General features: G+C 44.8%; 2 protein-coding genes across 3 annotated transcripts; one reads left to right on the plus strand and one right to left on the minus strand.

The window, feature by feature from the left end:
• tab3 (TGF-beta activated kinase 1 (MAP3K7) binding protein 3) lies at positions 1–6,776 on the plus strand. Its single transcript, XM_068319701.1, has 7 exons — positions 1–214; positions 836–1,000; positions 1,377–2,643; positions 3,276–3,436; positions 3,891–3,984; positions 5,411–5,494; positions 5,877–6,776. Exons 2-7 carry the CDS (start codon positions 899–901, stop codon positions 6,020–6,022), a joined length of 1,854 nt encoding a protein of 617 aa, XP_068175802.1. The 5' UTR covers positions 1–214; positions 836–898; the 3' UTR covers positions 6,023–6,776.
• A 48-nt stretch (positions 6,777–6,824) lies between these two features.
• Positions 6,825–12,972, minus strand: tmem47 (transmembrane protein 47). Of its 2 annotated transcripts, XM_068319703.1 has the most exons (4): positions 12,891–12,972; positions 12,534–12,770; positions 8,115–8,255; positions 6,825–7,986 (listed from the first exon to the last, which is right to left on the minus strand). In XM_068319703.1, the coding sequence occupies exons 2-4, from the start codon at positions 12,757–12,759 to the stop codon at positions 7,808–7,810; spliced, it is 546 nt and encodes a 181-aa protein (XP_068175804.1). In that variant the 5' UTR covers positions 12,760–12,770; positions 12,891–12,972; the 3' UTR covers positions 6,825–7,807. The 2 variants fall into 2 exon arrangements, with proteins under 2 accessions (XP_068175804.1, XP_068175803.1); XM_068319702.1 differs by having other exon boundaries at positions 6,831–7,986; positions 12,534–12,948.
• Positions 12,973–13,790: the final 818 nt, after the last annotated feature.

Below are 13,790 nucleotides of genomic sequence, written 5' to 3' on the forward strand. Positions count from 1 at the left end.
CCAGCCCGACGGAACAACTTCCTGGTCTGAGCAAATCTGACATGATCGCGATCGTGTGCAGTTTGGCGACAGGGCCTGACGCTGGAATGTGAAACTACAAGTTATTTACCGAAACGACGAATTCTCCAAACCTCGATTTAAGAATTCTGACACATCGCCGCTACCTCCGACCGCCAGCAATGGACCGAGACGGGAAGGAGACGCTCAGCATACGGTAAGCTGCAGAGAGCCATCCCCGGGCTTAGCATTAGCATGCTAGCTAGCTGCAGGCTAACACCCAGGCTTGTGACAGCTTCTCAGCTAGCAGGGCGATGCTAGCGTTAGCATTAGCTAAGTTGACGAGTTCATTTCTACTTTTAACATCTTATTTATTTGTTGAATTGTGTTGCTGGTTTAGTAACGAGTGACCTTAACGCGGGATAACTTCCCGCGATTGGTGATATTTCCTGCGGCAGTTTCTTGGAACACCTGTGTGGTTGTTTGTTTGAGTGATGCACAGCGGCCAACTAATGCCGAGCTAGCCTGCAAGCTAGCGATGGGATGTCGTCGCTGTTTGGTGCAACAGGATGGTGAAACAACAACACACTGACAGCCACTAGTGCGCTAATGTGAATTAATACAAGTGGCGCTGGTGGTGCTCCTCTGTGGCGGCTGTTCGACTTCTCTTTGCGGATCATCTGTCCGGTCTTGGATCCTCATGTTGACATGTCTCCAACATACCGACACGTTGGGTGTGTGTGTGTGTGTGTGACAAACCAATGATGTTGACGGGATCATTGTGAGCTTTTGCAGTTTTTCCCTCACTTTTTGAAGTCTGTCATCTCTCCATCTTTAGGGGATGAGACGTGATCGGCTAATTCCGCGGCTTTGGGCTTGTTGACGCGGTTAGCCGGAGAGGATGGCGCAGGCTGGCTCTCAGCTCGATTATCACGTCCTGCAGGACCTCAAGCAGCTTTTCCCAGAGATCCCAGAGGGGGTAGTGTCACAGTGCCTTCTGCAGGTACACACACACACACACACACACACACACACACACACACACACACACACACACACACACACACACACACACACACACACACACACACACACACACACACACACACACACACACACACACACACACACACACACACACACACACACACACACACACACACACACACACACACATTTATTGCTGTATGTGTTCAATGTGTTCAGAAAAACTTGTGGGAGAATTTTGGGAAATAGCATTAATGACCTTTTTTGAAGAAGTTTAACTTAATTTACAATATATTTGGATCACCAACTTCTTGAGTGTCATTCTCCATAACGGACTTGAGGGGTAAACTTTGAAGTACCACACTGAGGGCGTTTTGTTTTTGCTGCCCCAGAACAACAACAATGTGGATCTGTGCTGCCGCCTGCTGGCTCAAGAGAGCAACAGATTCCTGTATGGTGAGTTCCATCACAGTCCAGAGGAAGGGAGATTGAGCCGGAACCACATGCTGCATATTAGCCTGGGCTACCCCGGCTCTGAGGCAAACAAGGCAAACGGAGGAGCGGCGGGAGTCGGTCGCTCCTTAGTGCACAGCACCAGTGACAGTCATATCGAACCGCAGCGACCAAGCTACCCGGAACCCATGTCAGCCCCCGCTACCATGGCCCCCTCCCCTGGTTATAACCCTTTCTTTATGAATGATCAGAGCCGATCGGCTAGCACTCCCACTCCCCCACCCACCATGCAGGGGATGTCTCCCACATATGCCCCCGTCCCCCGCTACACTATAAACCCTCTATCAGTCACTCTTTCGCAAAGTATACCAAATGCCTCACAGGCTCTGCAGATCCCCCCTGGGCACTATGGCAGCAGCACCAACACCACCCTGTATATTCGGCCCTCGCCCTCCCAGAGCCCCCAGCCGGCGCCGTGGCCCTCCCCGGGCGTTCCTGTTTATCAGCATCAGCAGTCGCCCTACAGCACCCCCACGTTCGGCTCACCTTACAGCTCCCCTCAGCATCAGGTCCAGCCGCCACAACCACAGCCCCAGCCGCAACCCCAGCACCAGCAATACGTCTTCCTCCCCATTAGCCCCCCAACCCTTCCCAGCATGCCCTACCATCACCAGCAACAACCTCAGCAACAGCCAGCAGCTTATCGGCCTTACCACACAAAAAGCTCCCTGAAGAACCAGATCGAGATCACCCTGGAGGGTCCACGGCCACGCAGCAACTCACCCGTTCACACCCCCCACCCTCAGGGAGGTATTTACATGGCCACCAGTCCGTCACCCAGCTCCCCTTCGAGGGGCATCTCCATGAGCGGACCCCCAGGCCCGGCATCCTTCCAACACGGCATTTACCTGCAGCATCAGGGCTCCGCCAGGCCCCGACCCGCCTCCTCCCCTCAGCCGGGCCAGTCAGCCTACCCCTTCAAAATATGTCAAAAGGTGTCCCCGGGGGGCCAAGCGCAGAGACCCCCCGGGTCACCCCCTGTGGCTGAAGCGGAGTCTCTTCTCAACATAGTCGACCAAGGGGCACACAATGCTGCCCCCGCACCCATCCTCCCCATCTCCGCTCTACCAGGAAACGTAGTGAATCAACTCCAGTCGATGCCCCGACGTTCAAGCTCAGGCTCGGATGACTACGCCTACACACAAGGTAACGGATTGGGTTTTTCTGTTTATTTGTTTGCATATTTGTGACTTACTACCAGTGCTGTTTTACACTGGATCTGTTTGAAGGACTGTGTGGACTTACTCTTCCTCATGTCAGTTAATATAACAGATATTTTCCCTGGTGTTTGCTCACATGAACTGTCCTTCCGTAAGTTCTGTGTCCTGTTTAATCATGTGCGCCCACTTCCATCCAACTAACCTCAGTCTGCATTCACTGAAATGAGGATGAATGAACAGACGCATGGATGACAAGAGTACAAAGACAGAGCTGTGTCAACCAGAGGAGCTGGTTCCTGAAAAGAATGCTGTTTTATTGTGTTGGCTCTTTTTATCCAAGCTATAAAGTTTTAATATATATACCATACACACCCTGTTAGATTACTCTGTAGGCTCTGTCAAAAACATAACAAAATAATAAACACTCCTTTTTTATGATTTAGGTAAAAGAATTGAAATATTCCTGATAAAATAATCAAGTATCAAAAACCTGACATAAAGCAGGTTGAATCTCACTGCATAATTTGTCTGTGTTGCTGCCTTTTTAATGATTTCTCTCAGATGCAACTCTTCATGTCAGTCAGTGATGACGTCTGTGTTTGGTGTATTTGCATCCAGCTCTCTTGCTCCACCAGCGGGCCAGGATGGAGCGTCTGTTGAAAGAGTTGCGGCTGGAGAAGCAGAAACTAGAGCATCTGAAGGCTGACGTCAACAGTATGGAATATGATGTCCTGCAGAGACGCTTTCGAAGGGTCAGCTCCACCAATCTTATACCCAGAGTAAGGACTGAACGCGTATCTGGGTTCACTCAAATGTTGTTGTTGGTTTTTTTTAATACTAGCAAAAATCTGTTTATATCTGTTTTTTTCTCAAATGATCACAAAGGATCTGAACTCATTATTTTACACAGACACGTGTAAAAAAGACACGTTTTGGCGTTGGTGGACACAGACAGGCCTTAAATACAGTTTGGTAGATAGAGAGAATGCCTCTATTGCATTACAACCTTTGGGAATACAACAAATCTAAATGTGGTCATCTGTTAATAAAAGAGGCATTGGTGAAATGACAGAAATTTTATATAAATTTGATCTTCAAAATGATCACTCATTTTTTTCTTCCAAGAGCAACTAAACGGCAGTAATAATAAAACATGTTAGAATATGGGGTCCTGTGAAGTTGATGTGAAAGGAGTGAATATTTGAAGGTCTATTTTTGTCTTTTTGGCTGCAGCCTGAAGAGATGACCCGATTACGAAGTCTGAACAGACAGCTTCAGATTGATATCGACTGCACCTTGAAGGAGACGGATCTACTGCAGTCTAGAGGTATACTCACGCGCACACACACACACACACACACACACACACACACACAATGAAGAGTCCTTCACAAACACTGTATGTGTAATTGATGATAGCTTAGCTTTGAAATTTTTCTAATTCACTGCAGCAATCTTAGTGACAACACCTGGCTCCATCAACAGAATACTTTTGCTATGGGTTTTATTCCAGACATCTTAACAATTATTTTGTACAAACCATCAGTTGTCATGATTTTGAATATATTTTTAACCCCTAGCCCCTTAAATGACAATAAACTAACCCTCGCTTTCCCCCCTGCCTGTCAGTCGGGGCAGGGGATTGAATTTACAAATGAACTGTGCTCCAGTCATGGTGGTATGCTGTCCACGTGGTCTACAGAGTACAAACCCTGCACAGTCTTTAACAACGGTTTAAGCTGTTTCCTCATGCATACAAAGCTGTTAAACTCAACATAAAAAGGTATCCTGTCATGCAGCAATGAGACACGTCCAGTTTGCAGCGCCTGCAGAAAACCACGTCGTTCTGTCTCTGAGATTCTCCATCTCTTCAGATCGAGGGTTTTTTTAGCTGCAGCTCGTTCTCTGGTGGAATCCTGCTTGAACCCATGAATTTGCTGTTCTGGGCTGGGTGCAGCCCTCCTTTTTACTTGAATCAGGAGTGTTTTGGTAGCTGAAACAGAAAACTCAAATGAGCGACCATGGTGTTTCTAATCAGCTGATTGCTGTTGAATGTTTGGGCTCTGGGCTTCTTAGAAAAATTCATCTGCTTAGTTTTAAGGATAGTCACACTTCTTGGCAATCCCTGATTAAGATTTCACAGATGTTATCTTAACTTTGTCTTTGGACCGATCCCTAAATCTAAATGAAGTTCCTGAACTACTCTCCACTGAGCCTTTTAATTCTGGTTTCCCCTCACCAGTGCCCTTAACATTTCTGTTTATATTTGATCTTATTTCCTTAGACCAGTTTTTTTAACCCTAGCCCTGCTTTCATGTTCTCAAAAGCAGCTTGTTGACCTTGAGAACTTTTCCTCTGCAGCAGAAAATTCCTTCTGCTTGCAAAAATAAATCAGTGAAATAAATTCTGACTGCTGGCCTGTAGCTCCTGGGCCTACATTTCTTTTTTAAATGCTGGTATAACTATGTGTCTCCACTTCAAAGGAGACATTATAATCTCATTTATCAATGTGATAGAAATCCTTTGTAAATCTTTGATCTTAATGAGAGCGAATGCATCTCAACGGCTTCACACACACTCAAAAATGTATCAGAAAGCCTCTGTCTGCTGATATTGTATAGTACAGTTTAATAATGAGTTATTGTTAAATTTAAAGTTTGAGTGACTGTGAAATAACTTGACTGTTTGGACCTCAGGTTGGGACGAGCACTTCTAAACTATCTTTTGTATCTGGTGTTCACTTTCGTCCACAGGGAAGTTTGACCCAAAAGCGATGAGCAACTTCTATGACAACATTCAGCCGGGTCCAGTCGTGCCGCCTAAACCTGGGAAGAAAGGTGAGATCTGTCTGATGTGACTCAGGAGACTTGAATTATTCTTTCCAAGATACAGATCTGTGTGTCAACAAAAACCGCTCAGGTCATTATTTTTGGTTGTTTTTGCCACGTTTGGCTTCAGAAACTCAAACTTTACTTGATTTTTGTTTGCTTTCACCTTCACAAACCCGTTTTGCAGGACGATTAGATGAGAAGTTTTTCAGTGGCATCCCATGTCTGTCATAGTTGAAGCTTATTGGTTGTTGCTTGAACGCTTGATCGCACTTGTGTGTGTAGTGACAGCCATGGATAATCCAGGGAATGTGTGGAAGACGCTTAAATTGTTGTTCAATTTGCTCTTTTGTCGTGTGTTAAAATAGCGGCTTCTCTCTCTCTTTGTCAGAAGAGGAGCAGGGCTCCAAACCAACCCCAGGGCCCCAGAGGGACGAAGACTTTGAAGGGGCCCATTGGAACTGTGAAAGCTGCACCTTCCTCAACCACCCTGCACTCAACCGCTGTGAACAGTGCGAGATGCCGCGCTACACCTGAGTGCTGCGCTGGAGAGTCCACCACCCCCCCGCCGCCCTATCCCCTGCCAGTCATTGGATAGTATTAACCCACCCCTCCAAAATCTGCAGAATCTTATCTAGAGGTCTTCCCCCATCACTCACTATATATAAGCCCCTCTCACCTGCTGAGGAAGAGCCAGGATCTTTCTCCACCCACGTATCCTGCTCCCGTCTACTACGCCTGTGCACTTTGACCCTTGTTTACCCGTGGAGGAAGAGGATTCTTCTTTAGGACAGTCTGGAGACTCTTCACATGTCAAATGTATTAAAGAGGGAGTGAAACACTGCGACTCTGGCAGCGGCGGTTGGGTTGGGGCTCCAGGATGGTCAAAGTGACGGATTGGAGGAAGAGGAGCGCCAGTTTAAGAAGAGAACATTCCATACAGAATGAGTGTTTACACAAACTGCACCCATTCCTGAACTCAATGGAAGCACTTCCACTTTAATCCAGGACCTGTAACTTTTTAACAGTGGAACAAAAATCAATGGTATATATATATACATACATATATATATATATATACTGAGCAATGCGAGACGTAGACTGTACACTGTATCTGGCTCTGTATTAGAGCTCATTTCACTGAAGGACAAACACTAAAGACACTTGCATATGAGTATATTCCTGGTACTTTTATGCGTATTATGCCATCCTCTATCATGTGTTCAAATGTTGATTTCCTGTGCAAATGCCTCAACTTGCTGTACTTAATAAAGGAGCTGATTCTATGTGACTTGACCACACAGAGCTGACGTGTCTTAGCAGCGTTTCAGGTTTTCCCCTCAAATGATCCAAATGCATCATTTTCCTCAGTAGATGTTTATTATGTTAATAATCACTCCAGTGAGAATCAAACACATGGTGGCTAATGGTATTAGCATGCCAGCAGTCACATTCACTCGAGTCACGCTTGCAGAAGTTTACACACTGGAGAAACGTGTCAGCTCCTGCAGGTCGTCTTGAAATGGTCATTATGTTTTCTGCACATACTTACATATAATACGAGGATCTGACAACATACTGTAGGTATAATTTGGGTTATAGTGCATGTTTTATCACTGTTTACATGTGACAGTCTACCCTATTAACAAGGAAATCTTCCTCTCACTAGTACGCCATCATTTATAAGGTGGCTGCAGAACGCTTTTGACATCTTAGGTAGTTTGTGCTCATTATGGATATAACAACCTTTTTTAAAGTCAATTCGGATAGAAAGTCATTCTAGTCATACAACATGCTTGGTGCTTATCACATTTCCATATGTGACTCCTGTCTTCCACTGTCCTCCTCAGGACATCACTCTAGTTTAAAGATATTTCCTCCTTGGATCCGGTGCTCCTTCGCCTGGCCGTCGTTTATATCATTCAGGCCTTCTGTGGTTAATTAGTTCACGAGTTTCACCCAGTATGGAGTCGGTGAATCCATCTGTTCTCACAAGATACTGCCAAAATATCAGACCTACTGAAGTTCCCCTTAAAGAGAACGCAGTCTAATCTAAGTTATGATATTTTCTCTCAAACTGGCTAGTTTTCCATTTTTTTTGCCACAATTAAGTTTGGTGCCAAATAACAGCTTAGGCTTCTGCCCAAATGAGAGAGGATGATCTTTGAGACAATAAATTTTAAACATCAAAAGAAAGAGTTTGTTCCACTTCCTGAAGCTAATAATGAGCCTTTATTTTCCCTTCACTTCAAGTCCATAACTCAGAGCTTTCCCAGCTGGGAGGAAACTAGATGGAGCGTCTCAATGTCTTCTTGTCTTGCATTAGTAGTAATCTTCATAGTTCTTGGGGTTGAGGCAGTAAAGGATGGCTCCTCCAAAAGAGAAGATGGTGGACCCCCAGGCCAGCCCATACCCCCAGTTAAACTCATGGTACACCCTCATGCTGATCGCCTCCATGAACTTGATAGGGAACAGGACCAAGCTGCACAGCTGGAGCACCACTGCAGAAGAAAAGAGGAAAGAGAGACTTTGCTCTAATTTTAACGTGGTGAATAAAATGAGAGGTGAAAATAAAACTGTAAGATGGTTTTGTGTTTTTTCGTTTTGTTTGTGTTTTGCCTGTGTGTACCTGCAGAGAACAGCATGACAGCCACAGGCTTGTAGCAGAGACTCCTGGAGCTGAAGCACAGGGAGATCAGCGCCACCAGAAAGGAGAGAAGGGTGAGGGCCGCTCCCCCCAGCAGAAGAGCCAGGGTTGCGATCTGCCAGTCTGGGACAAACACACAAACAGGGACATGAAATCCTACTGAAATACAGACTGACGTAGGTAGATATGTCTGGAAAGTTCTGCCATTGATATGAGGTGAACGTGCATCGACGGAAGAGGACGAATAAAAGAGAAGATGGAGGCCGAGTAACAGGTCACATGTCACGCAAAGGAAACAGGATTCCTCCCAATCGGGTTTATGATGAATTGCCACAGTTTAAACACCAACTATTTGTGGTTCAGAGGTTGAAATAGCTCCTAGCCTGTATTCTGAGAAGTAATGGCTGGTAATGTTTTGACTAGAACCGCTGGGGATCTGCAGCCGCAGGCAGAAAAAGAATGTGAACCATGCAGCGAATAACCCCCTGAACCTTAGCACAGCAGTTTCTGGCTGACAAGAAGCAAACAAATCTTCACACACACACACACACACATGCACGCACGCACGCAGGCGCTTCTGACTACACACAGATTTCGGCAGTTCAGTGATGGATCCTCATGCAACAAGAAAAGCAAAGTGGTTCTGTGAGGTGACTCAGATAATGAGTATCCCTGCATCTTGGCAGATGCCAACTCAGCAGCATTTTCAGCATTTCATTCTGACTTAGGAAAACATTCAACTGGAAATAGCTGCCGTTTCAACCTGGCTTCCCTGCCCTGAGTGGGAGGAAGAGCAGAAATCAGAAGCACGCATGTGTCAGAAAATAATTAAAAACTTTGCTTTGAACGATAAAAAAAAACTTGATTAGTGGGAGTGTGTGCTTGAGAAAGAGATTTTTGCTGACTCAATTAGCCATCAGATATTAATTTAGACCCTCTATGTTACTGTTTAGAGATAAAAGAGGAGTTACTACGCACTCGTGGAAACAGGAAGTCCGTGTGTAAACAGACAAAGGATATTGTGATGAGACGTTTGATTACACCAAAGGAAATAATTTAAGTAAAAGTAAAAACATGGCATCAAAGCACAAAAAGGGCTCTGCAGTATTACATCGAGTGGAAAAGTCCACATCAAAAGATGTATTTTAGAATATATTTTGTCTTTTAGTAAACAGACATGGTATGGTCTATTAACAGAGCCAGGAAATTAAAGAAATATCAAGCATTGCCAAGCAGTAAAATCATTGAAACCTTCACCAGCAGAGAGAAAGTGATGGAATATAAGCTCCTTAAAACACAATTCCCACTCATGTTAGAGGGAAACTTTATTCCAGGGGCCAAGTAGCTCAAATATAAATAAACATCAACTACTTTTGACCAAATACGGTCCAGGATTTAGAGTTTAAGAATGGGCCCTGTCACCACAGGATGTTGGAAAGAATCCACAAAAAGCAGAGCACCCACCCCCTCCACCCTCATGAGGCCCCCTTAAAGATGGACCCCTTGACTTTGTATGCCACAACCAGATCCAAGTGGATTGATCTGCAGTTGTCGAAGCCCGTTGTTGGACAGATATACTTCATAAGTTGGGTCAGTTCAGCCTTCAGCACAATTGAAAGCCTTATCAGTGCACCAGCAAAACAGCAGGAGGCAGAGAGTCATCTCGTTTCAGATTTGGAACAGACCCTATACACTGCACAAGAAACACTGCCAGAGTCTCAGTGCTTAAAGGCTTTGATGAGCAGCGAGCGCCAAACTATTAATCTGAGCCTCTCATGATGACAGATGGAAAAGGAGATACAGTACACAACATCCAATCAGAGCAGGCTGCTGATGTGTTGATGGAAAAACATTCTCCAGGGCCCTGATTTTCTTCCTTTGTCTAAGACAGTTTAGAGAAATGTGTGTCACAGGACAGCCTCCAGTCTGTCTCTTCATGTCACGAACACTCTCAGGCCTGCAACGATGGAGGAGTTCAAGAAACAGGAGGTTCTTGACCTGGAGATCCTTGGTTCAAGACAGTAGGGTCAATGACCAAAAGGCTATACTTGTGTAAAGTCGCTGTTTACAAAATATGCCCTCAAAGAAAGGACGGCTGCCCGACAACAGAACTGAAAACGTAACACTCTATTAATGTGCTTTGTCATCAGTGACTCTTGCTCTCGCTCCGGGTCCACATTTGTTCCCCCCATATTGCATGGAGCTGGTGTTCACACAGGCCACTCTTGCACAGCCATTCCAAATTCCTCATCTTGTGTACGGTCTGTGTGTCTTATACTTGACCTCTGACCCTCTGCTCGGCCATGTGTGCTCAGGTAAGAGAGGAAGTAAGAGAAACTATAACCTGTGTCTGCATATTTTAATCTCCTTATGAGCAAGTAGGAAGAAATTATGTGATGAGTAGTTTCTACTATGCTGTGCTTTCCCACACACACACACACACACACACACACACACACACACACACATATACAAACACACATGCGAGCCTTGCAGAGCCAGCTCTACACATTCTGGGCAGCCAACCGTTGTTTCACACTAACAGGATTTGTTTAATGCCTGGAGCATGACACTGAGGAAATATTGGGGAACTGATGAGGAGGGGTAGAAACTGATTAGTGGGTTTCAAATAAATAAGTCCAGCCGAGCAGCAGCTTGAGGAAATGGGCAGTTTGCTGTATGCATTTACAGCGGTATGCTGCTGAGAGCCGACACCAGGACCGCATGTCTTTATATGGCACCAAAGTGCACTTTGTCTGTGCTGACAGAGGAGGATCAGGGCCAGCATGACCTACAGTTACTCATCCATCAACGGAAAGAAAACAGTTTGTCGAACTAACAAAAGCACAATTCACCACTCGACGGGCAGGAGGAAGTCAGAGACAGCAAAGAATGAAATATCTTTAGCAACGCATGAATCCAAGAGTGCAGCGAGATAACAGGAATAAGCTTTACCCACATTTTATGCTGGCAGCAGAGGTGAAACAGTCTGTAAAAATCCACCAGTCATTTTAAGTAATTGTATGTCCTTTATAGGTTTTTGCAGAGTGTGAGAGTCTTTCCTAGATGACACTGGGCCAGAGGTGGGGAACACACTGGACAGGTCGCCAGACACATGAAAACACAAGCAACCTTTCACAAACTAATAGTTGTCCAATAATGGTGCACCCAGCACCTGCAATGTAACTGTTCATTTATAAAATTAATCCTCGAAAAGTCAAATAGCCTAGTAGCTATGCACACAGTGTGTGGGCAGTGAGGGTCAATTCAACTGTACTGCATGCACTGTAAAACCCCAGCAACTTCCTGTTGTGGGGAAATAGTTCTAACCACTGCAGCGCTCCTGATAAAAAACCTGCATGAGATAAATTAGAATTTGGGATATAGGATTGCCCCCACCCCCTAAACAAAAAAAACCAAACAAAAGCATTTACACATGTAAACACACAAAAAAGAAAGCAAAATTCAATAAAAAACCCCTGCAGTTACTTTTTTGTGGTGCAATCAGTGCAATCCAAACTTCATGAATGAAAGGGCTGTTGCTTCCGTTGCGCATTAGATTTAATAGATGTAAGATTCTACAAACAATGTGTATAAATTGAATCCTTATTAGTTCTTGTTAAGGTAATTTACATCTCTTCTCTTCGTCAATGAATGACAAACACGGATAGGAATAAACTTCATGTCCAGAAAAAGGCTGCCCTAGGAGACAAAACAGCATTTCTGGAGTGCTTCAGTTGTTCCCCTGGTTACTAATCTGCAGGCATCTGGATCTCTGGGGAGTTCTCTGCTCAGAGTTGCCCCGGCTCCTTGGCCGGTGAAGAAACACATACAAAGGCTCATTTTGTGCGCAACAAAAGGCCGAATGAAACTGCAGCTGGACCACTCCTGGCGATGCAGAATTCCCACATCATTCAGGGGCGCTCTGGGAACATGTTGTGAAACTAAGTTGGATAGAAAACATATGGCGTCCTATTTATCCAAATCTGAGATTTGGAGAAATTTAGTTATTTATTGTTGTTGAGGATTATTTCCCCACTTATCTTTGCATTGGTTATTACTATATTACTAATATTACTTATCAATGTAAAGTTTTGTAGTTTAAATTTACCAGATGACATCTGAATATAAAGTAATGAACATTCAGTTTTCTCCTGGGTGGTGATTGTTTTTACACTTTCACACGCAGAACCGATCGCTGCGCGTCACGGCACTGTCTGTGGAGATCCTTTGTTATCCCTGAGCGCTAAGCATCCGACTACACTTTAAATTTGAAAGAAGGTGTTAATCTGCACCATTAATTCCTTCCCTTCATTTCTAGAGTGAAAAAAAAAAATCCCTTGCAGTACAAAAAAAATAATAATTAAAAACTCAGCTGTGAGCTACGCGCGTCTGTCTCACCGGTGGTCAGCGTGCTGGTGCAGGACCACTCCGCGGAGCTGACGGGCTTCCAGCAGGACACCCACAAGGACAGGTAGTACTGGTCATCCGCCGTGACCCACGACGGGCTGAGCACAGCTCCGACATCCAGACACAGGGCGAGGAAGACGCATACCAGTCCCACCAACTTCAGGGGCGTCAACACCGACACCCGGACATCCTCTGTGCCGCTGACGGAAGAAGCCATATCTAAAGCATCTCACTCATCAAAAAAGAAGAAATATAAGATGTGTGGATTTCTTGTTGTTGTTCATCAAAACTCACAGGACGAGTTTGGTTTAAGTTCTTCTTTTTGGGGGATGTGGAGGCGACACTCACTGTGCGCCCTCAGTCCGGAGCCGACGGGTCCGACCAGGCGCTCTGCGGACGGGACTGCGCTGCAAATCAGTGAAGTAACGAGAGGCTGCACCTGCTGGGTCCTAGTGCCTAAACATCCCTGGTCAGCCCCCCCTTCCCTCTCCTAGTGGGGCAGTGACAAGTATAGCGGAAGGAATTGCTCGGCTTGGGATGTTTGTTTTTTTTAATGTTGCTCCTTGGTAATCAGTCAGATTTTCATATTAAATATTTGCAAGTGTTTCTGTTTAAGAATAATCTTATTTTAGGGTTCCTGTAAGTGTAACTATAAGGGGTCCCAGCATAACAGAACATAATGAGAGTGGGTCTTCTGCTTGAGGTCATAAGCTCTGGAGAGGACTGCTAGTACTTTTAAATATGAATTGCTAATAATGAGGAAGGGAAGCAATTAGAGATTAGGGAGACGTTGTGTCCTGATAAACGTGTTACTCACTTGCATCTCATGTTTGGGTCACACTCTGTTCTGAGGAATAAATGCCTCCCTTTAGAGCTCAAGGCCAGGCTGCAGATGGACAACCCTCAGCTCACATGTGACGACGGTTACCCATGGGAACCTCTGGGGTTGTAGCCTTAAACCATGTTTCATGTACTGCATTCTTGAACACTTTTGAAAAGGAGGTGAGAAGACAAGTTTAATTAAGGAAAGAATGAAGATTATGAAACAGATGTGTTTTGTGTTGTGTTTTATGGAGGTTTGTTCCAAAAAGTAATGTTTGAATATATCAGTTTAGGTAAAACGTGGTTTGATTGACCAAAATTTGATTGCTTACCGGTACTTATTTCATGAAGGACCAACTTGTCTTTACATTATTATTTTTTTACACTTACGACAGTCTACAGTTTAAAAAAGAACTACAAACAGAA

Source organism: Antennarius striatus, chromosome 7, assembly GCF_040054535.1.
Source record: "Antennarius striatus isolate MH-2024 chromosome 7, ASM4005453v1, whole genome shotgun sequence".
Taxonomy (NCBI): Eukaryota; Metazoa; Chordata; class Actinopteri; order Lophiiformes; family Antennariidae; genus Antennarius; species Antennarius striatus.